Genomic DNA, 25,021 nt, shown 5'->3' with positions numbered 1-25,021 from the left:
TTTAACTTTTTTTATTGTTTAGGAGCAGTGGTAGAACATTATGGCTATCTATGGTAGGTAGATGTCCTATACCGTAAATTAAAAGAATCAAATTTTTGTCAACCTAACCTCTCAAATTGCAAACACAAAGCAGGAGTATAACTGCAATAAGCATTTTATACTTTCACGCCAACCCTTTACGAAGGATGGGTACTCTGCTATTTAACTCATCAATGTCCAAAATTTTGATAAAGCACCAGCAGAATCATTTTTTTGAAACAGGTAGTTTATATCAATTAAGCAATTGTAATATTAAAAGTAATTATAAGAATAACATAGAAACTTAGCAAGCCCTCAAGGCAGAGCCCAAGGATTGCATTAAAATAAAAAATGACTATGTCCACTAAGCCTGTGGTATATTTGCCACAAATTTGTTCAACCGGTCAAGTAAGTTAGTTTTCACGTTATTGACTTACTCCATACATTCACATCTATAATATCTGTTCCATCCATCCAAATCCATACAAATTGACTTGATCAGTATCTACCAGAAGAATTAATCAGCTACTCTGTTTCTAAGATATTATTTCTGGGAAGAATAACAAACCGGAAAGATTGATTGTTGCGGAACGCCAAAGTTGTGTTGAATTTCATCACGGGGGGGGGGGGGGCTGGAATGACTCATTCTTGGAGACATGAATGGTGGAGTAATACCGAATGTGTTACTTTGCAACCAACACAGCTACCTTCGCATTCAACATGTCGCAGACTGGCATGACAAACTGTACTGCAAATCGGATCTAGTGTAGGAGACCATAGAAAATATGGTTTCCTTCACTAGATCGCAGCTTGGACATGCAACACTGTGTTTAGGGTAAAGAGGTGTTATTTGATATGTCACACGGCTGGCTTCTGATATAAATATTTGTACTTCTACTTTAACATTTTAGACCTACCGATATATTGTTAACGGTACAACCCTATTGGATTTCAATTGCAACACAGTGTTTAGGGTAGAGAGGAGGTGGTATTTGATATGTCACACGGCTGGCTTCTGATATAAATATTTGAACTTCAACTTTAACATTTTAGACCTACCGATATATCGTTAACGGTACAACCCTATTGGATTTCAATTGCAACACTGTGTTTAGGGTAAAGAGGTGTTATTTGATATGTCACACGGCTGGCTTCTGATATAAATATTTGTACTTCTACTTTAACATTTTAGACCTACCGATATATCGTTAACGGTACAACCCTATTGGATTTCAATTGCAACACTGTGTTTAGGGTAGATAGGAGGTGTTATTTGATATGTCACATAGCTGGCTTCTGATAAACATCGTTTTACATCTACTTTAACATTTTAGACCTATCGATATATCGTAAACGGTACAACTCTGTTGAATTTCAATCACAGTACTGTGTTTAGGGTAGAGAGGAGGTGGTATTTGATATGTCACACAGCTGGCTTATGATAAAAATATTTTAACGTCTCCTTAACATTTTAGACCTATCGATATATCGTAAACGGTACAACTCTGTTGAATTTTGATCGCAACACAGTGTTTAGGGTTGAGAGGAGGTGTTATTTGATATGTCACACGGCTGGCTTCTGATAAAAATAATTTTACATCTACTTTAACATTTTAGGCTGGTTTTATGCACCGCGACAGTCGCTACATGTGTTGCGGCTGACCGATCAGTCACGCGACAGCGACACTTTTTTGTCGCGGAAACTCACATCCAGTGGCGGGGGTTAGAGAACTCGGTCAGTTGTCAATCCAATGTTGTGTGTTATGGTTGAGATGTAGGAGTGATAATTAAGTTGTTAAAATAAGACCCTGTAGTGTTGTACACGTTGACGACAAAACCCAGTTTATTTATACAACACATAAAATTTACAGCTGGAATTGGGTTAACCCTCTTACAAATGACATTACATAAGAAAATCATGTAATTTATATTACAAATAAATGGTAAAGAACTCATTTATATATTAATTATTAACATTAATCAATATAAATAAATGGAGAACATACCACGTGGAGTATGAAAAATACCACTGTCGCAGTGCATAAACGTACCCATTTGATCCAATAGAACTTAAACCTTGCGCGACACATTTTTTGAAGCTGCAATTCTAAAACCTGTTGCGGTTATTTAGAGATCTCCAAGTCGCTCACGCGGCAGTTTGTCGCTGTCGTGGTGCATAAATTCTCCAATTTAACTCAATAGAACTTGAGTCGCGCCGCGACATGCGACTGTCGCGGTGCATAAAACCGGCCTTAGTCCTACAGATATATCGTAAACGGTACAACTCAATTAAATTTTGATTGAACCACTGTGTTTAGGGTAGAGAGGAGGTGTTATTTGATATGTCACACGGCTGGCTTCTGATAAACATATTTTTACATCTACTTTAACATTTTAGACCTATCGATATATCATAAACGGTGCAACTCTGTTGAAATTCGATTGCAACACAGTGTGGTTGAGAGGTGTTATTTGACATGTCACAAGACTAGCTTTTCAAAAGATATTTTTTAGTCTAATCCAAAATTTTAGACCCACAGATACATTGTAAACGGTACAACTCTATTAAATTTTGATTGGACCACTGTGTTTAGGGTAGAAAGCTGGTGTTATTTGACATGTAACACGACCAGCTTATCAATTAATAAATATTTAATGTCAAGTCCGACATTTTAGACCTACTGTATAAATACTTATTACCCATAAAATAACATTATAACACTTGCATCTTTGGAAAATCATTTTTTACCCCAACAAAACCACGTTCGCATAGTGATATCCGGTCACGCTGTCAAACCTACGATAAAAGCTTATTCCCTAGATTGAATATTTGTCAAATTCGTAGAACACTTGGCCGCGTTATCTTCTGCGATACGAGCTTGACAATAGAAGTACCGCTGGTTTTTATCTTATCGCTGCTGCTTGCGCAATGAAAAATGAAACCGTGTGCTGATAAAATTGCACACATGGACACAGGTGTTGTGTTGTAGTCAGTGTTTGATAACCGGTTGCGACGCAAGTAGTCTATTTGTTGGGAGCGATGCTATAATCTAATCTTTGTTACAGAATAAAACAGGGATTGTAATATTATTTGTTTATTTATGTATTCTTCTTAGGTCACGCGACGCGTCTTTTTACTCCCGCAGGTGGTGAAGGGAGGTGAAAGGTTTAGTGTTGACGTTGTGATCGAACGTCGAACTCTGAGAACAGACGTACGCGCAACTGTTTCGAAACTCAAATACCATCGCCGATTTTTTAATTTGAACACCGCGTTTACCCGCGCGTACCAGTCGCGTGTACGCGTTTTATGTCGATGAGATCGCGAGTGTGTTAATGTGTAGCCTTAATGTGGAATAAGTCAATTATTGAGTATAAGTGTATGTGTTGTGTAAAAACGGATACAGTTAAAAGGTGAGTACCGATAACAGGTCAGACATTAAATTATTGTCTGAATTAATTAAATTTAATCCCTTCCCATACCATCTTTGTTAAAACGATTAACATTTTATTACCACGCTTTGTTTAAAAATATAAACATAAAGCTAATTATTCTACCTTTCTTCTTGAACATATGTTTCAGTATTAAAAAAATCGTTGCACGTTTAAGGGCTACTAAAAGTTTTAGTGGCCCTACTAAAATATGGAGAGTTTAAGGAGTGTTAAAAAGCTCTTGAAATTAAAGGAATAAATTCTTTAATTTAATTCTTTAAATTATCATAGATATTGGACATTAAGTGATAGCCTGAAAATAAATCTCAACTGGATTAAAAAGAATGCGGTGTTAAACAAGGGGGTTTAAGGGAGGAAACATAATTTCAAAATTGTCCTAGCACCCCATTCATGGGTAGGGGGGATTGTGATCAAATTTAAAAATAATACACATTTTCAACTGTAATTATGCTAAAATTAAATAAAGCATGTTTGTGAGAAGGAAGGGGTGGGGTAGCTTGATAGGCCTAATTGGATTAGACCTATTTGGGGTTAAAACTATTAAAACAATTTTGCTGCTGACCGATAATGGTAGCCTAATTGGGTAATATGAATTACCAAATGGGAAAAGTTTTGATACAGTTAAAAAATCTTTAACAGCATGTGTAAAACAGATCTTATTTAAAGGGGTGAAGGGGGAGTTAGGACAAAAAAATGTAAACGTGTTAAAAAATAAAAAGGCTAAACGATGGTAATATTGGTAATGTTCAAAACAATTGATCAGTTCATAGCTTAAGCTATCATGAGGCTTGAGCCAATACAAGGCCATAAAAATTGTCAAAACAACCCTTTAACTTCCTTTTAAACATTTATAAACCCAAGGGGACTAAAATGTAGGTTGTAAGTAAGTTATCATTTTGTTTCTGTTAAATTTTAATATCAATAAAATCAGAGGGGTCTGTCATCAACTTAATCCATCAACAGAATCTAAAAGTTTCAAAATAGGCTAAATTTGATTTATTTTTTAACTTGTGATAACAGTTTTAAAACATAAAGTTGATGGTCTGATTTTATAACACTTAACCTGAAAAGAATCTTGGTTAACTGTGATGGGTATCTCAAAAATTAAATATATACCGTATAAAAATTAATTTTGAAGTCAACCAATCCTACAACACCCGTTCACCTATGTTAGGTTATTAAAAGGAAGTAGGCTTAATTGAAATAAACACCAGATAAAACAGTCCAGGCCTATATCAGATTGTCTGAAATCTAGGCTAGAATAGGTTTGACCTCAGACATAGGTTATCTGCTAAATACAAACCGGATATAATATATAATTAGTATTACAGTAGCATCAACCCACAAACTAAAAGATTATTGTGAAGAGCCTAAAATCCCAATCTTCATGTCCTATATCCCAAGTCTCAAACCTAGGCTAGATATTTTAGGATCAATTTACTTGCCTCAAATAATGCAGAAAAGTACATAAACAACATAAAATAAGAGTTATACATATAATGAATCCATTTCATAATAGATTAATATTGAAATATTTGGCTAATAATAATAAACTCATTAAAAGTGAACAGAAACGTTAATCTAATCCCACTGAAGTCTTACGGCCAATGAGAAGAGAGCTTTAATACGGCGACACTTCGTCAACCAATGAGAAGCTAGCTTTTAGATGGCGTCGGCTTGCCATGAACATTATTAATCATTTTCGTAATAAAGTACATGTAAAATATAATAGTTCACAGATAAAAACTATATAGTTGCTATTCAGTTTTATTTATATCAAAATATAACATAGGCTACGACAACATTCATTATCAACCATAAAACCCATCGAAAAATGATTACTAAAAAATCAGTTGGCTAACTAACTTAATTAAACATGGCGGCCTTAAAAAATTGCCGGCTATTAGGTCTAATGTTGAAACTTAAAAATCATTATTACTCATAAATTCGTCGTCAATACTTAATACACATTACACATAGCCTATCAACATTTGTTTCATACATTATTATCATAAACGCACGCTCGCTGCGAACAAATAACGAAATCTCAATAAAAACTCCGAATAATAAAACTATCAGGCCTAGTCCAACAGCTTCCGTGGTATTAAGCCTTATTTCATTGAAATTAACGACAAAAACCCAGTCCCCAATGATAGTTATTTGAAAATTACTTACTTGGTACTCTATTAATAAACTATTTTACAAAATATTATGCAATATCACGAATATTAGTTGATTAATTGTAGTTTTAATAAGTATAATCGCGGTCCATGCAACAAGTTAACGATGGCGTCAGGAAAGTGTGAAAGTGATGCTGGGAAATGTAAATGCAACCGGAAAAGTAAAACTGCAAAAGCAAAGACCGCCGGGCGTACCAACGCCCTGCGATAAGATAACAATTGTTTCAGCGTTGAGTATTTGTTTACAGCAGCAGATTAGTAAATAACGATTGTTTTCGATAAACTTAGTAATTACTGTGAGGATGGATTAGTAGATTTGGATCGAATGGAAATCTGTATGCTTTATGTTATAAGACAGTCTTTTGCTTTTCTGTAATCTATTTTAGTTATTAAAGTTTATTCATCGAATGAGATAGGTTTTTATTTATCATCGCGCTTATCTGTGCCGTGTTGTCTGGAAGTAAAGCAACCTTATTTATTTCTCTGGTTAAATTATCTAAATTAAAAATTCAATCACGTATGTAATCTTTGATTCTAGATTATGTACATATTATGTTCATTATTATTAGTCGCGCTTCTTGAGAGTATTATTTAACGAAATTTTGGTAATTAATTAACGACAATTACACCCCAATTAATTTGTAATTTATCTTATCTAACAAAACCCCTATGTTTGGATTGTTTAAACATGAGAATAATATCTTTCATTATTAATGTTTAAGAGCTGGTAGCTTAGTACTAATAATATTGGTTATTCTTTATAATATAATATAATCCATACTGTTCATTTGCGTAATTTCTTTGCTGAGAAGTACAATATAGTAAGCTTATTGTAGATATAATAATCTTTATGTGGTATATTATATTTATACAAATATTATTTTTAAAACTAATGAATTACCTATACTGTAATTGATTCAACAATGACTGGTAGTCAACCTGGTAGTCGAGGTTATTTCCCAACACAAAAACGTTTTTATAATTTTAAAAAAAACCTATGGGTGAGAGGTAGATTTACAAATAGCTTTCTTATTAAGTTTATCAAACAGCTATAGAATAAATAGATATTTTAGGGTGAAAATTGAACAAACCCCTAGTTTTGAGTATGTCTGCATTCCCTGAAAGCATTGCACCAACCCTAAACCAGTGGGATCCTTGACTTTAGATACCATAGACGTCCGCTGGGCGCTGAGCTATAACCAATACATGATGTGGCGCATTTCTCGGGTATTTTGTACTTCTAACGACTATTTTGTTGTCTACTTAGGACTTCGGATGTTTTATACACACAAGACTAGTAAATTACCGCTTAATCAACTTTACAAAACGTAACGTTTGAATATAGTATTATAACTTTCAAACTAGTGCTAACTCCTGAACTCATTGGTTAGTGAAATTCCCATATATGGAATAAGCTATTACAGTAAGTCTCATGGAAATAGATGGACCCGGGACCGATTTACTTTTTCGTTTTGATGTCCACAGAGGTCAAAAACACTATATTGTGTCCATTAGTACAATAACTCGAGCAACAATTATCCGATTTTTATTAAATTTGGTACAAACGTGTAAACCTACGTTTATTCGCGCGAGTTCGCGAACCAGCGTGACCGGAGCGTGGGAACGTGGTTTTATGGGGAGATTTATGGTGTACAAATTGGTTTTTATCATTTTTGACCCTCAAAACATAACATTTCCCAATTTCGCGCTAAACTATTTTGAAAAGCTTAAAAAACAAATAATTTAGTATATTGTAGTGTTTTGTGTACGGTTATTGGCTATAGAGAGGATTAAACAAAAATGTAATTTTAAAATTCCCATGTTATTCTTATGGAGAAATGTAAACTGTTGCAGTTTTTTTGTTTATGGACATATTTTGATCAAACTTGGCAAATGTATTCAATACTAAGTAAGCTATTAATATTTAACTAAAAATCACACGATTGCCCTCCCTGTATCAGCAAACCTGGGTACTCTTTATTTCAATAGCATTAGGATTAACGAGATATATTGAATTGAAAATCAAATCAGGCAAATGTAAATTTGCTTTGTCTGCAGGTTTGCTGCGGTGGGGTTAATGATCATTAAATTTTATTTCAAAAAACATAGTAGTCGAATGGTTAACTTCGTTACCAAATGAATTTCTTGCTAATTATTATGCAAACCGATTATTTATGAATTGTCAGTAGGCAAATAAAGATTTTATTTGATACTCTAAGACATTAATAAGACAAGAATAAGCTACTGTCAAAAAAATGTATTCTCTTACAGTGTTTCAAAATACGCTAGTTTAATAAATGTACTTTTAATTTTTAATATTTTCATCACCCCCCGAAGGAGACCCAATCTTCGCCCCGATAATGTTTACCCCATCCCGCCACCACAATTTTTTGTAAGTGCAGAAATGAGCCCGAAGGAAGCATAATTTATTAAATTATTTAGTATTATGATCGAAAACCTGTTAAATTTAACTTCTAAATTATATTTATTTGTCAAGCTATCAACTAAAAACCGGTTTGCTCAACACGGTACAATTATTGACATGTACAAATTTAATGAAAGCGAATCCGTAGTAAACAAAAAATACCGCCTTCACAGTACAATTAGTATGTCACCTACATACTAATTGAATTTCCAATTGCATGGGGCCCATTTCATAATAAACTACAAACTAATATTATTAGTAAATCAGCTGATCGCCCAATGCAAATCTAATGGAAATTACAAGTTACAAGTTGTAACTTGTAACTTGTAGTTTATTATGAAATGGGCCCCTGGTTTGATTTGGACTTATAGGGATGTTTGGTTTGACAGGGAGATCAAAGTTTCCTTTAAATTCGGATTCGGTTTCCTCAAATGTGTATATGGCAATAATAATTGTTGATTTATTAGGTACTGGAATAAAACCTGGAAACTAAATTTCAAAATTTTCATGACACAAAACCAATGATTCATATTCAACGTATTATTCCAACTCTTCTAAATTGGGAAACCGCCTTGTTGTGTCTTATTTACAACGAATTCCCAACAACACAAAGCCTCATAGATATCTATGCAACAACGTATATAAGCTGATCGGCAATGAAGTAATTTAATTTGGGTTGCGCGTTTAAAAAACACCCTGTGTCGATCGAATGCACCTACTAGTACATGCATAGTAGTATGCATAGATAGTACATATTAGAGATTGTCTCTAATGCCACCATAGATTTGCAAAAGGTCGTGTCATTCCAAAATTTTGTGGCCATAATCGCTGAAAATCAACATCCAAATGACTTCGGAAAGGAAAATGCCAAACCACAACACACGGTAGATGCCGATTTTTCATAATCTTTGATTAGAGTAATTTTTTACACTAAATTTTGTCCTTATGTGATCGCTGGCAAAACCGATTTTTCAATGTCGCGGGATACTGGTGGATAATTAAGTTATTTAACATTATACAAATGTTATAACCTCCGGGTAACCAATAAGTTTTAAAATTGTGCAAATACCTCCTTTATGGTAATGCTTAAAATTGCTTATAGCAATAAAGGCAAACCGTGTACGTATTATTTTGCTATGTATTTTCTAGACTAGGAAACAAAATTTATCAATCGAAAGTAAATTAATTTGAGTAATAAGGAAGTGATGTGCATGTGCGGAAAATCGAGCGGGATTAGAATAAATAATCGCGAGGATGCGTCGTTTGTTTTATCTGTCTACCAGCTGATCGGTGAACTTGACCTAGTTTGTTGAACGTTGAACTACAACACAACAGGTGCACTGTGCAGGTGTTCTGTCTGGTGGGAGGGGGGAATCAGCTGATTGTTGTGTCTGTATTCTCGTGTTGATACTTCAATCTCGTATCTAATCGTCCACAGGCTGTGGTTTTCTCGACGCGTTATCAAATTAAACAATGCAATATCGTTATCAGGCGATATGTATCACATAATTAAGTAATATAACTGTTATATAGCTAGAACATCAGCTGTTTTAATTGTTGGTCACCGATATATCGCAAAAATATTGTTTTACACAGTATTAACAATTTGTTTTCTCCCTTATTTAAGATCCGATTTTGTTATCGTTAGAATTGTAATAAAATTGTCTAACTCAAACATAACAAAAATTTCGTTTACTTATGTAAACCTCCATGTAAGGACTCCTCAACTTTGTCCAGCTTCCTTGGCTATGAAACGCAAAAACGACAAAAAACCTCATTATTCTATGATATGTACAAGCAAAACTGTGTGTTTATTTGTATGTGGATAATTAGTGAGCCTGCGAAAAATTGTTTGTAAAAATTCCGATCCAAAAAAATGTACCATATTAATAATAGAGAACAAACCCTAAAGCAAAGCTTTAACAGGTTTGGCTAGTCATTTAGCTAGTTTTGATACTCATTCTTCATTGGAATTATAAACAGACAGTTTTTAAAACGCTGGATTTTCAACTTAAAAGTTAATAATTTAGATACACTTTTCAAGATATAAAAACCATATTCATCACATTGCAATGTAACAACCATTTCATAATAAACATTTTGCAACTCATACTGTTAAATAATAAAATAATATATAAGTATTATTACATAAATAAACTGTAAGACTGCTACATTTTCTTTCTTCACATAATAGACTCAACTGTGACCTTCAAAAAACACGGTTTTTTAAACAGTAATAGGCCCTAGTCATGGACATAATGACAAAATGTGCTGAAAAGTATCGCATGCCAAAAACCTTTCTATTTGTAAAATAAGGATTTACCCTACACTTGTAGGCTGATACGGGGTGGTCTATTTTCTGTAATACCATAGATAAAAGGAGTACGGTATATAATACTCAGGGCCACCGTGTTACAGTATCAGGGTATTTATTGTTTTGGTTTTAGTCTAATCATCACAAGTAATAAATTACAGCATAAGAGTTTAGTGACGCCATAAAATAATTGGCAATCTGTGGTAATTCACACTCATGAAGAGTTCTGAATGCAAATCCACTCCAAAATCATAATATATTTGTTAAAAATGTGTCCAATATCTTTTCAATCATGATTACAAGTCTGTACACCTTTTATTGGTTTACTAAATGCTAAATAGTGAACATTTTCCTTTATCTGTATCAAGCATAGTAGACATCAACAACAAAATTGGTAATCGAATTATCTAGATTATTCTTACAAATTCTCCTTCATGTAGGCTTAAAATGCTAATAAAAACTCTGCAAGTTTCTTGGATAAAGTTTTAAATATTCTTACCTGAATAGCGAAGAGTGATACTTCAGCCTTTTCAGTATATGAATTCTTTTTAGACATCAATCTTGCTTTATTAATTTTATAAAGATTACGAAACCACAAACTTAATATCACTAAAGAGATGCTGCTTCTTTCAAGTACCAACTGGAAAAGAACGTTAACTGTACGAACTACTCTGACTCAGCAATAATCAGCATTCACGAACTTAAGAACAGCTGATTCTCAAGTGTACCAGCTGAAGCCATATCAATTAGACAAAACTAGTCATTACTAATGAACAAACTGTGGACTATAAAGAATGGCTAATTATATGTTTATCCCAACTATTAAGTCTGATTTTATTTTAGTTTTGGTTATATTTGTTGTTGAGGTTATATTATTATTGTTCGTTTTAAGAGGTTAACTGCAGGGCTAGAGTTATACAGGTTAACTGTATGTAGGGCTACTGTTAACTATATATCACGCTCATTAAAAATAGGATAAAATCAATGTTTATTTTTGTATTTTCTTTAAATTTCATGCATATATATTTACCCTAATCGTTAGTAATATTTTTAGCAACACAGCAATAATGTCTTGAATAATAAAATACATTTTATTTTGGCATATAATCATGAGTAAACATAACGAAATTCGCTGTATTGTTGGCTTTATAGTTAAACCAGGAGTTAAAGCTGTAATTTATTAAAACGTATCGATACATTGTTTTCTTGTTGTGTGTTTAAGAATTACCGTATACAGGGTGTGCCAAAATTAAGTGTACAATATGCTGAATATTTTATTTGTGTTAAAACTACGCCCTTTTCGGATTAGCTATTGCTATAAAGTAAATTACTAGGGGACTTAACAACTATGTTTTGCTGTTAGAAAAAAGAAATTAATGTTCATTAAGTTAATGTTTATCTATCAGTAAGCGCTAAGCTATGCTGATAGGTGGCGGTTGGCTTTGTCAAGGGGGGCTACCAGGGGTCGGAGGGGGATGAAACCTAAGAAAGGAGGGGGGATTTTGGCTCCTCCCCCAGAAAATCTGACGTTTTAAAATACATTTGGGAATTTTCTTAAGCCATTTTTAACATTTAATGTGTTCAAATTCTCCGTTACGTTTTTACTACGAAGTTTATGTATGTTAGAATTTATTTTTTCACTGTTTAATGGCTTTCTTAAAATATCTACATTATTTATTCTACTCATATTCTGTAATAATAACATTATATACAGACGTTAGTTGGTTAACTTATAACACTACTTTGTTTCAGGGGATTTAAATAGAATAAACCCCGTTTGTGGTGTGTTGGTGTGGATTTGTCCAGTTCGCATCATATTATTCTGTATCACAACGATTCTGAATCGGACGGATTTCCTCAATCCTGACAGAAAGATGATTTTGAAAAGAAGGGAATGTCGAAATCATAATGTTAATTTTTAATTCAAGTTTCTAAATAAAATATTTTTGAAAATGTGTTTTCCTATATCGAAGGGTATGTCTATTCGTGTCGTCTATTCCACATATTTTAATTGTGTTCAAGGCAAAACAAATAATGCAACCCTTTTAATTTTCAAAGATAATGTGGGGTTTACTGTAAGACAGTCATTAGGTGAATACAACCACTAGTTTACAGTAAATTAAATTTGTTGATTTTAGATCTAAACGATAAAGTTCAATTTACCTACCTACCTATTCTAATAAAAATCAAACGCAAGAGGGGCGAGGCCCTAAAGAGTATTGCCTTATGAGTTACAGGAAAACCTTGTTTCTCCTGTGTAGACGGGACGAGGGTCACAACGGATAAACGAATTACCGGATAAACCGATTTTTGAGATTGTACACAGTTAAAACACGCCTTCAAAAATTCTCTGCAATATCCACAATACGGGAGCGCGTTGGTGTTGCGTTTCCGTTTGCGAAGGCGTTTTTATTCAATTAATTATTTACATTGTGTAAATGTTGCATTAATTAAAGTTTTATTTGTGTTAAAGCAGAACCTTAGCGTACGGATAAACCTGAATCGGGGATGAATTAATACCAGATAAACAAGGTTTTAGTGTACCATTCGTCTCTCCGCCAGGTAATTAGCTTTAAAATTACACCTGAATTGTAAAAATCAATTTAATAGGATGACTGGAAAAAGGATGCTAAAGAGAAACCCCTTATTCTATTTAGTAAATAGAAGATAGATTCTAGTGACCATGAGTGTGTGGGATTTTTTTTAGGGAGAGGAGGGAGAATGCTTTTACGCACACAGGTAGCCAGCCTGTAGTGTGAGACTCCTGAATCTATCACAGACTACACACTAAAAAACCCCCTCTACTCTGTTGGACACAGACCTGGAATTGTTTGGAGAGTGTGTGGGATTGGTGACCCCTTGTAGTGAGGTTTATCAGATAGTTAAATGTCCAGATCAGTAAAAATCTAATTGTGGAGCGAACCAAGGAGCTAATCCGAGTACTTATTTGTAGGTAGAAATGGAAGAGAGTGGTACCAAACGATTGAGCTTAAGTGTTAAAGCCACGTCCCCAGCCGTACACCTTGCAATTTTCTCCAGTCCTGTTTAGGCGCCTATGTCTTTTGTGTTTGTACATTTGTGGCTATTTCATCAATTCTCATTTGGGTGAAGATACCCTCCCCAATTCATGTTAATGAGCAGGTAATTTAATTTCAAAATCACCCAAATGTAGTGGCTATTTCACGTTTCAACGTCCCTTCAACTTTGTATTGGAAAACAAATGTTCCTAATAACAATTTTGTATTGGTATTTTGTATTTGGTTTATGTGTTTTTATTTTTTTCAGTGAAGAAAGGAGCAGTTAATGGAGGTGAAATTTGGCTCCTGACCTTGGGGGGATGGGTTCCTCTGAATCTGCATGCAGTTAAAAATGCAAGTGATCGTTTTTACTATCCTGGACTTGGAATATAATATTCTTACCACTTCTATATTCTTATTTCAACAAGGGGTTCTCCATTACATCCCTGTTTCCCTTCCTACCTAACAGATTTTTACGATTGATGTGTTATTTTAGAGTTTATAACCTAGCGGAGGGAAGAATGGCAATTATAGAGTGTAGTTCCTGTAGGGCTTCGCCCCGAGCCTTTTATTTATTTCTAGAAGGCGCTTTTGTAGGTGGTGTCCCCATCTCAAATAATTGATTGAATTGATTGTTCGTAAGGTGCTGCTGGCCAACTTTCTTTGGAATGGTTTTCAATGTAAATAATTGATTTACATTAGTAATTTAACAGCTTAATTGTAAACTTGAAATGAAAAACTATGCAGACAAGAATTTAACCTATTAAAATGTGGAATTTGCACACAGACCTCCTTGGCAGTATTTTTACTGCTCCAAATTTGTGTTTGATACTCATAGAGTAATTAAATGAATTTCCCCTGGATGTTCTTTTATATACAACCTGCAGAGTGTATCTTGTTTGATTATTGTGATTTACTTGAGCTTTTTTCACCCTAAAACGAATAGGCGCCCGCTACCGCGGGAAAACACACTGCGTATGGCACTCCCCATTACATTTAATGCTCATATTTTTTGTGTGTTTTCACGCTGCGTTTGTACGTGAAAAAACACACGTGTGGCCGCAGCCATACTGAGGAATTCAATTTGCAGAATCAGCATCAAAGAACGAGACTCTAAAGTCCGAGTGTGCTCAGTCTCGTAGAGTGTCTCAAGTGCTGCAGACCTCGGCTTCGGCAACAGGGTTCGCATCTCTTCAGATCCCTTCATCGAAGCCCAGTTGCGCTGGTAAGAATTTATTACCTCTTAAGATATTCTAGAGGGGTTATGAGATGTGTGAATTCAGAGTTAAATGGTTATTTTGGTTTATAAGGGGGTTGTTGGATATAGTATAGAAACATTTGATTTAAATAATCTATGGTTTATATTTTGTATTGTCTTTTCCAGCTGCTATGAAAATATGAACTTTTATAATTTTGACACATATGATTTTTAATGAATTGTTATGTTGTGATTACAGGAATAATAGTTTGGTAGCATTTTACTATGATTGAGTAACTTTTCATTTGTGAATAATTAAATTATTTTCTGCCCAGTATCTAGTCCTTTTCTCTTTCCATTTTTGACTTTTAACATTTGGCGACCGTGACAGGACTGTATGAGTTCTTAAACAGATAGTCACTATTGAGATAATGGAAAGAAATAGGAAACTGAGAAAAACCTTCAGAACAGCATTTACCAGAATTTATAATGGGATAAATGAGGAGCTATGCAAGGATGAGCAAGACATACACAACATACAGGGTAAATTGAGTTCTCTGGAAGGTAAGATAGAAGAACTAAAAACTTTGGACAGGGAAATTTTTGATTTCTTGCTAGATTCTGAAGCAGATGAAGAAGAGTTAAATGAAGAAGTTAGGCTAGCAGATGAATATGTAGAGAAGTTTAGTCGAATTAGTTTAGCTGTACAGAGTAGATTGATTAGGTCTAGGGCCACTTCACCTAATTCCAATGGGTCTGTAATGAGTAAATCTACTGCTGTTAGGACTAAGCTGAGGCTACCTACTATTGAATTCACAAAGTTTAGCGGGGATTTGAAGGATTGGTTACCTTTTTGGGCACAATTCAAAAGAATAGATGATGACGAGAATATTGACGATATTGATAAATATCATTATCTTGTGCAGGCTACTTTAGCTAATTCTAGGGCTCGTCAGCTGGTCGAAAGCTATCCTGCTACCTCTGAGAACTATTCAAAAGCTTTGCAAAGTCTTAAAAGTCGTTTTGGTAGAGATGACCTTCTCATAGAAGTGTATATTAGAGAACTTTTGAAGTTAGTGCTGAGTAATTTAAACAGTAAGGTAGAAGTTTCTTTCATTTACGATAAACTGGAAACCCAACTAAGAGCATTGGAGACATTAGGAGTAACAACTGACAAATGTTCTGCTATGTTATATCCTCTTATAGAGTCTTGTTTGCCCGAGGAACTGTTGAGAGCTTGGCAGCGTCACTCCGGCTATGAAGTTGATGCTGAACTTAAGGATAGACTTGATGGTTTGATGAAGTTTCTGCAAAAGGAGGTTGCTAACGAGGAAAGGATTACTCTAGCCGCATCTGGTTTTGAAAATAGTAAGCGACCTAACCTACAGCCTAAAGTAAGTAAATCTACTGTATTTCGACCTAAGCCTAGTTACGCCAGACATACTGAAATGATGCCGACAGCTGCTGGTTTAGTTAACCCAACGAAGTCTGATAAGTTAAATACTAAAGACGTTAAATGTATGTTTTGTGGTTCTAACCACTTAGCTGAAAACTGTAAAGACAGTAAATTGACAGTAGATGAAAAGGTGAAAATCGTTGGGAAAAATGGTTGTTGTTTTACTTGCTTAAAGTATGGTCATAGGAGTGCGCAATGTAAAGTTAGAGTAAAATGTCCCATCTGTGGAAAGAGGCACACCGCTGTTATGTGTAGGGCATCTGCTGCAGAAGGAAGTTCATTGAGTGAACAACCAGGCAAAGAAAGTTCTCTAGCAAACAATGTTCACACAGAAGTGTTTTTACAAACCTTTTTAGTAAAAATTAGAAACCAAAATCGAGAGCGAACAGCACGTGCTTTAATAGATACGGGATCACAACGATCTTATATTTTGAAAAATACAGCAAAGGAGTTTGGCTACGACATAGTCAGAAAGGAGAAGCTAGCTCATGCTTTATTTGGTGGCACTAGTACTGAAACAATTGAACATGCGTGTTATAAGGTTAGACTAAGTGACTTAAATAACAGTTATGCCTGCAATTTTGACGTTCTTGATCAAGATATAATTTGTAACGATGTTACAACAGTTAAGCCTGGTCCTTGGTCCATTGAACTTGGAACACTGGGAATTAGTGTAAAAGATGGAGACGGGCCTATTGAAGTTCTGATAGGTGCAGACGTTGCCGGGAAACTTTACACTGAGAAACGATATCTGCTTTCCAACGGGTTAGTTGCGATGCACACTTTGTTAGGCTGGACTTTAATGGGAAGAACTATAGTTGAAGGGAATGACAGGTCCAGTTCTATGGCAGTAACTTCTTTACTTTCCCCTATTGATAATAAATCCATTTCAGATTTGTGGAGTTTGGATGTTTTAGGAATCAAGGATCCAGTGGAGGTAAAGAGTGAATCTTCAGTTAAAAGTAGAACAATGGAACATTTTGTTGAATCTGTTTCAGTGGAAAATGATGGCAGATATCAGGTCAAATTGCCATGGGTTGATGATCACCCGCCGTTACCTACTAATTTGAAAGTAGCACAGAAGAGACTCGGTAATCTTACAAATAAACTTAATTCTAGTGGATATTTTAGTTCATATCAACAGGTGTTGTCTGACTGGGAGGAATTAGGTATCATAGAGAAGGTTAACGATGCCAATTTGGAAATTGGTCACTACCTACCGCATCGACATGTGATAAAAGAAAACAGTCTTACGACGAAATTGAGACCTGTATTTGATGCATCTGCTAAAGAAAAGAATCAGCCCTCGTTGAACGATTGTCTAGAAAAAGGTGACAATCTAATTGAATTGATTCCGTCCATATTAAATCGTTTTAGACTACACAGATATGGAGTTGTTGCTGACATCGAGAAGGCTTTTCTACAGATTGGTGTACATATGGATGATAGAGATTTTCTTCGTTTTTTGTGGATTAATGAAGATGGTCAATTGGTTGTTTACAGACACGCTAGAGTGGTCTTTGGAGTTACCTGTAGCCCATTTATGCTAAGTGCAGTAATAAAACTTCATTTAGAAAAAACATTAGACTTGATAGATTCAGGATCGTTAAACTACTCAAGAAAAGTAGTAGAGACACTGTCGAGAAGTTTCTATGTAGATAACTGTATGGCAAGTTTTGATGACTTTTCAGATTTGAATCAATTTGTAGATCAAGCGACTTCTGTAATGAAAGATGCTAGATTCTGTCTTCGGAGTTGGGAGTACACAGAAATTCAGAGTTTTAAAAATGATTCTACTTTGACACCTATCTTAGGTTTAAATTGGAACAAAAATACTGACATGATTGAGTTGAATTTTGAAAACTTTGAGTTTAAAGAGCCTGAAATAGTCACAAAGAGATCTATTTTGTCTTTTGCTCACAAGTTGTTTGACCCCATAGGTATAACTTGTCCTGCTACACTCTTGCCTAAGATATTGCTGCAGAAAACGTGGGAAAGTAAAATTGGATGGGATGACAAGGTTTCAGAAGAGTTGAAACTTTTGTTTTTAGATTGGGCAAAGCAACTTGAGGTTTTTTCAAATTTGAAAATTCCAAGATATTTTGGGAATGAAATCGGAGGGAATATTTCTTGGACAGTTCACTGTTTTTGTGATGCAAGCCAGGACGCTTATGCGGCTGCGGTTTTCCTGAGGGGTGAATCTAATGGACATACCACAGTTCAATTAGTTCAAGCGAAGAGTAGAGTTGCACCTGTCAAGAAGATGACCATTCCTCGGCTGGAGTTACTGGCGGCTACCATTGGCGCTCGTCTAACTGACAACGTCTTAAAGAGTATGGGATTTGAAAATGTCAAAACATTTTATTGGACCGACTCAACCACCGTTTTGTCATGGATTCGTCGAGAAGATCACTGGGGAGTGTTTGTTTGGAACCGAGTAAAGGAAATAAGATCCCTTAGTAACATTGAATCTTGGAATCATGTTCCAGGCCATATGAATCCAGCTGATTTGCCGTCACGTGGATGTTCTCCTAAGCAGCTAGTAGAGTCGAAATGGTGGGAGGGACCACAATGGCTAAGAAATTCATCAAACTTGTGGCCTAACCAAAACTTCAGTGATAATTGTGATGAGAAAGAAGTAAGTTCTGAACTTAGGAAGATTAAATCAACTACAAAGATTATGATGAATTCAAAACCTGAACCAGATTGTTGGTATTACAGATATTTCTCCAGATTTGATAAAGTCGTCAGATTGGGAGGCTGGTGGGAAAGACTCATAAGACTATTGAAACAGCTTCTTCGTAGAGTCTTAGGAAGAGCTAGTTTGACTTATGAAGAATTTCTGACCGTTTTGTGCAGTTGTGAATCTGTCATAAATAGTAGACCCTTGACTTACATTTCAGAAGACAGCCATGACATGGAAGTTTTGACGCCAGCTATGTTTTTGAATGGTACGAAGGAGTATGGAGTTATTGATTTGGACCAGATCAACTACACAAATTTGTCTCGACGTTGGAACTTTAAATTAAAATTAAAAGAAGATCTTGAACAAAGATTTAGAAGCGAATATTTAAGTCAATTGGTGTTACATTCGAAGAAGAAGAAATCTCGTCAAGTGCAAGTTGGAGAAATTGTTTTACTTGGAAGCGACAATACCAAACGGATGGACTGGCCTTTGGCGAAGATTGAGAAGATACTTCCTGGAAAAGATGGCAACATACGTCTTGTGGAAATGAAAACATCAAAAGGAACAGTGCTGAGACCCATACAACATGTGTTTCCACTTGAATTGGTCCAGCAGAAAGACAATCAAGATGGTAATGAAACATTCGAAATGGAAGATGAACAAGTAGCTGAAGGTGTTGGTCGTGAAACATGATCAACCTGTTTACACACAAAGAGGAAGAAAAATTATACCCCCACGAAGATACCTGAAGCGATAATTAATATTTTGACTTTACAAGTCAAAAGGTGGGAGAATGTTGGATATAGTATAGAAACATTTGATTTAAATAATCTATGGTTTATATTTTGTATTGTCTTTTCCAGCTGCTATGAAAATATGAACTTTTATAATTTTGACACATATGATTTTTAATGAATTGTTATGTTGTGATTACAGGAATAATAGTTTGGTAGCATTTTACTATGATTGAGTAACTTTTCATTTGTGAATAATTAAATTATTTTCTGCCCAGTATCGAGTCCTATTTCTCTTTCCATTTTTGACTTTTAACAGGGGTTGTGGTGTTAAGACAAAACTCTATGGGATTCATTGTGGGAAATGGGGTAATTTTTCAGGATCGGTTTTACTGGGATGCAAAGCCATTATGGAAATAACAATAATGAATAAGATAGTAAAGTGTACATTCCTGCAATTTGGATCTATGTTGATTGCTCTATGGATTTGAATCTATGTATTTAAAATGATTTTTTGCCATCTGAAAAATAATTTTTAGTGAAACAAGGGAAAAGGAGGTGTGTGTTTTAGTTTTTCTCACGATCTAAACCACAAGGTGAAGGTATTTGGATGTTTGTATACCACTACCTATTACTTACCTTGCTGTCATCACAGAGTTCCCTAGACTGTGCTGTCGTCAACCTCTGTTGAAAAATCTTGTATACAGGAAGTCTTTTCCTCCTAAAGCAACTTCCATTGACTTTAAATAATGATATCGGATAAGATATCCATCCCACTCTCCATTCAAGTTCAAATTATCTTTATTTATAGCATGTACAAAACGTACAATTAATAGTGTAAAGCATTTTATGAGTGTTTTACTTTTAGTGACACTTGCGTAATTTCCAATGTCAAAATACAGCGGGGTGCAAAGAAAAAGGAAATTTTGAACTTATCATAATAAACCAAGAAAATTATACAAAAAGATTTTTAATGCTGAAAATGTGTTGGTTAAGAGTGGAAGAATACATGCAAAATATTTGATCTCGCATCACTAAAGTGCTGTCCATTGCGCCTAACACATTCGTTAAATCAGTTTTAAAGACTTAGCAGTTAGCATTGTGCGACGCAATTTGTCCTCTGGGATGTTGGCGACGTGTTCTTCGATCTAAGTCTTGAGCTCAGTAAGATTTATTGGACTAGTCTGGTACACAACGCTCTTCAGATGTCCCCATAGAAAAAAGTCACATACTGAGAGGTCTGGAGACCTTGGGGACCAAGCGATGTTAAGCGTTCCTTGAAATTATGCGCTCCCCAAACAAAAGTCTCAATGCAGCCATTGACAGGTTGGCAGTGTGTGAGGTGGCTTTGTCCTGTTGAAACCAGGTTTTCTGAATTTCAATATCTGGAAAAACATGAAGCCGTGGAACAAAAAATGTATCTAGCATATGAATGTAACATTGAGATGTGACTGTTACAGTAGAACCATTATCATCCTCAAATAATTAAGGTCCGATAACACTACGACAAGACACTGCACACCATAACAGTGTAACATTGGGGCTGTGTAACGGACATTGATGAAGTTCAGCGGGATTTCGTTGAGCCCATCCATTATTGAAAGTGGGCCTCGTCAGACATCCAAACATTTTCAAGGACGTTTGCGCCATCATGCGCAAAAAGCGCGGCGTTGACAAAAAGCTAAGCGCAACTCACTCTCATTTGGTTTTAGAGCTTGAACAATCTTAAGCCTGTAAGTATGAAAGTGCAGGCTGTGCAATATTCTTTGCACGATCCTACGTTCAAGCTACATTGATGAGCAGGCAATTTTTCGTACAGAACAATGCGGACTCCTTTCCACGCAGCGACTCACACTGCATCAATGTTTCTGGGGTTGGAACAGTCACTACATGCCCATGAGATTTCTTCATTGAGGCTGAACCAGTCCCTTCAAAATTCCAAGCCCAAGTTAATATTGCAAGCGAAGAAGGAACTCGACCATGAGGAGAAATATCATAATGGTGTCGGAACACTCGTTGTGCAGCTGTTGCACTGTTGCCATTTTTGTAGTAAAGCTCCCTCTGCGACTGCACGCTCCGCACAACTCCACTGCTCCATCTCAACTAAATGTCCGTTACTACTTGGCGTCATTACTTCCGTTTCCCATTCCTAAGAGACTTACAGGTGTACCAACAACCACTTCAAAATTTCCCGTTTCTCGGCGCCACCCTGTATTATTTTATTTGTATTTTATGCTAATTTAACAATATGTACACTTTCCTCTATGGTTATGATACAAAAGGACAAGTAGTAGAACAGATTAAAGTATAGACTTGTCTACTCTTAATTGTGAGGTAGTAGTTTACAAGTATACTGTTTTAGTTGGTTGTAATAATTGAAAAACTAAAATTATAGAAATAAATAAAAGACATAGACACAACCAAGTGTTGCATCACCAAACACAATCTTCTCCATTGTCAGTTGTACGATAAGGGCGGATAATCTACAATGTAGTATATGTTTTAATCTCTGTCATTTCTGAAATGTTAACTCAAATTATTGTGTTTAGGTAAAAATGTAGATGCTGTCGGTCCAAATATGCCAGACTGCTGAAGAGATAATTTATGCAGAATTACTTTTACTACAGAGGAGTCTCATGTGACTGTCGGAGTGTGGGATAGGTAATGTAGAAAAACTACAACAATTCATAATTCAATACTGTTAATAAAGCTCTTACTGTATAAAGTTATTAAAGATTATATTGTCATTAAAGCGCTGTATTTAATTACATAAAATAATAAATACATCCAGCTATTACATTAGTTTTGTTTTGCCTGAGTTTTGGTTGATTCTTATAAAAGATTTGGAATGTTTAAATTTAAATAATTGGTTATGATTTCTTTTCACAGAGCTGATAGAAAATACATAGTCCAAAATGATCTTCATTAAAATAAGAAAAAGGTATGATTGAGCTTTGCCTCTATAATCAATGGTGGCTATGTAACTGTGTTTTAAAGTAGATTTAAAGAGCCACACTGTTCCCTTCTGTTTTCTCACCCCGTTGTGAAGAACGGACAGAGCAACAACAAAAAATCGTTAAAATTAGCAATAAGTATATTGAGTTTTACCTCTGACTACATCATTATCTTCTGTCCAGATAAAGGTGCAACCCTGTTAGAGCTTCATCATCTAGCATGCAACCTGATGGGACATTGAAGGAGGATGTGCTACAAAGTATTTTCTTCCGTTTGATACACTGGACACAAGGATGGCTCAGAACGTTTGAAGTGAAAGAGATAACATTACAACAGCATGCCCTGTTTTAACTCCTGAGGCAAAAGTTGACATGGACCTATGTATATTTCGGTATATATCGGTGTCAGGCAAAGTGAGGAGGGATAAAGGTGGTGACCATTTGATTTGTCATTCTATATTTTTTTCCATCTACGCTTCAATAAGGTTTGAGTTTCGGCTATGCAGGAGCTCAATTATTGTTGCTTTGGTAGTTATAGGGAGCATGTGTCGCTGGCTTAAGTGAATCTATCAGCTCAATTATTGTTGCTTTGGTAGTATAGGGAGCATGTGTCGCTGCTTAAGTGAATCTATCAGAATCTTTCTCCCTGCAATCCACAATGTCCCAGTCATTGGAAACGGATTTCCTTGTCTTTCATAAACTGCATTAGATGATGATTTCTTGGGTAACAGTAGCTGTATGATGATGTGACTAACATTCTCAGTTATATACTGTAGTTGTGTTTACTCATCTATATGACAGCAATTTATCTGATCCCTAAACACACTAGCAGTGATGTCTAGCCCATTACAATAGTCTTTAGACCAAATCCATTTCTTAACAATTCAACCTTTTTTAACTAAGTTAAAACTCATAGATCTCTACATAGATAGATGTTTGTTTGGTTGCGTATGAAAGAAAGACCCTCATAAGAACTTTTAAAACACAATACTACATATTCACTTTATTTATTAAAAATCAACTCTGATTCTAGCAGAGTACAAAAAATGTTCTTGCGCTCATCACAATCAATAATAAACTACCAGATCATTTAAAAGTTAAAACAAAGCATCGACTTGATTTTTTTATAAGTGCTCGGGGAAAAACAAATTCTATTAGACTACCTTAACCTCAACTTATTGAGTATGTTGTAAACAAACAAAACTAATCGAAAGGTGACTCTTTGCCAAATTACACCAGACAGAAGGTAAAGGCAGATCGCCAGCTACGGAAATAGCTTTTGGAAACTGGCACAGCTACCGACCAGATACTGTCTCACTGGTCAAGATAAATACACTCGTTAGCTACCATTCATCTACCGTTTACGGTAGTGAAATGGTAATGGACTTTTTCTAAAAGTTATACATATACAATGAAAATTGTCTTCCAAAACTACAAGGTATATCGAGGTAGTTTTGCTATTATTTTCCATATAAAAACTCCAACTTATAACGGTTATCAAGAATTAATTTAAGTTATGATTATATGATATTAATAAACAATAATGTGAGGAATAACTGTATTTTTAAAAATTACATAATATTAAAACCATTTATCCTTTGATGTATTAAAAAATCTATCTGTTTGGCTTAATGGGTTTGTAATATGAAGCGTAGCTACATGATGATTTTATTTTTTTTTTACTTGTACCATTGACTATAGTAATAGTCAATGCTTGTAAGTAACATTTGGGTTTCTTGGTTGAAAAATCGTAAAAATAAAAAAAGCTACCCCCAGTACACAATTTGACACATTTACTACAGACATATTATTTTATTTAAATAGATGACACTTCTTGTTTTATGTTTGTGTTTAAAGATACATAACATTTCGATCCATTGTTTGTTTGGCTTCTGCTATTACTAAGGCTTCACCTGGTTTAGCTCACTGTAATGTGGCTCCTCACCTTTCAATTTCACATTGTGGCTTTTTTTTACTTGCGTTTTTAATCATTCTTGTAGCATTAGTTCCTCTTATTTATACGACAATGTATATTATGTAAATTAAACCACTTAACTACTTCTTATTTCAGTATCTAGCTGTATTTTTTACCATCGTTTTTGGAAGGTTTAATAATTTGGGACATACGGTTTGATCTGAAATCAATATTGGACACTCTAAAAGATTCACCTTCTATGAATAGTTGCAATTCGGAAAATTTGTGAACACAATGTTAAATTATGATCAAATTTGGGGTAAAAACGGAATACAATTTCCATGTTTATCTTCTTTATTCTTTATGTCTTTTTTTGTATGTATGGTACAATTTATATGCATGAATGTATGTACATTTTACATTAACCTATATTATAGGTATTTATTTACAGTTAAAGACTTAATAGCATGACTAAAACATAACTAAAGGTGAAGAGTAATCGCTACAGTAAGAAATAATTACAGCATTTTGAATGTTAAATTAAGTGTGAGTAAAATTTTATATTTATATAATAATGCATGATAGCCATTTTGATGAGTTTTCATTTAATCTTTTAACTAACTTTTATGTTAGTTATGGTATAAAAATAGTGTTTACTTTGCTTAGCAAAGCAA

The 25,021-nt window shown here is 34.8% G+C and overlaps 1 protein-coding gene across 1 annotated transcript; it reads left to right on the top strand.

The window, feature by feature from the left end:
• The first annotated feature begins 15,033 nt into the window (after nt 1-15,033).
• On the top strand, nt 15,034-19,437 carry LOC129003337 (uncharacterized). The gene has a single exon (XM_054431633.1). The coding sequence runs from the start codon at nt 15,034-15,036 to the stop codon at nt 19,435-19,437; it is 4,404 nt and encodes a 1,467-aa protein (XP_054287608.1).
• Nucleotides 19,438-25,021: the final 5,584 nt, after the last annotated feature.

Source organism: Macrosteles quadrilineatus, unplaced genomic scaffold (assembly GCF_028750875.1).
Source record: "Macrosteles quadrilineatus isolate MER2022 unplaced genomic scaffold, UCM_ALF_1.0 Scaffold_1__1_contigs__length_201487025, whole genome shotgun sequence".
NCBI lineage: Eukaryota > Metazoa > Arthropoda > Insecta > Hemiptera > Cicadellidae > Macrosteles > Macrosteles quadrilineatus.
Note: the sequence above shows the minus strand (reverse complement) of the source record. Positions and strands in the feature narration are given on the sequence as shown.

Coding starts and splice junctions, on each gene's coding strand:
- LOC129003337 (XM_054431633.1), top strand. CDS start 15,034: ATGGAAAGAAATAGGAAACTGAGAAAAACCTTCAGAACAGCATTTACC.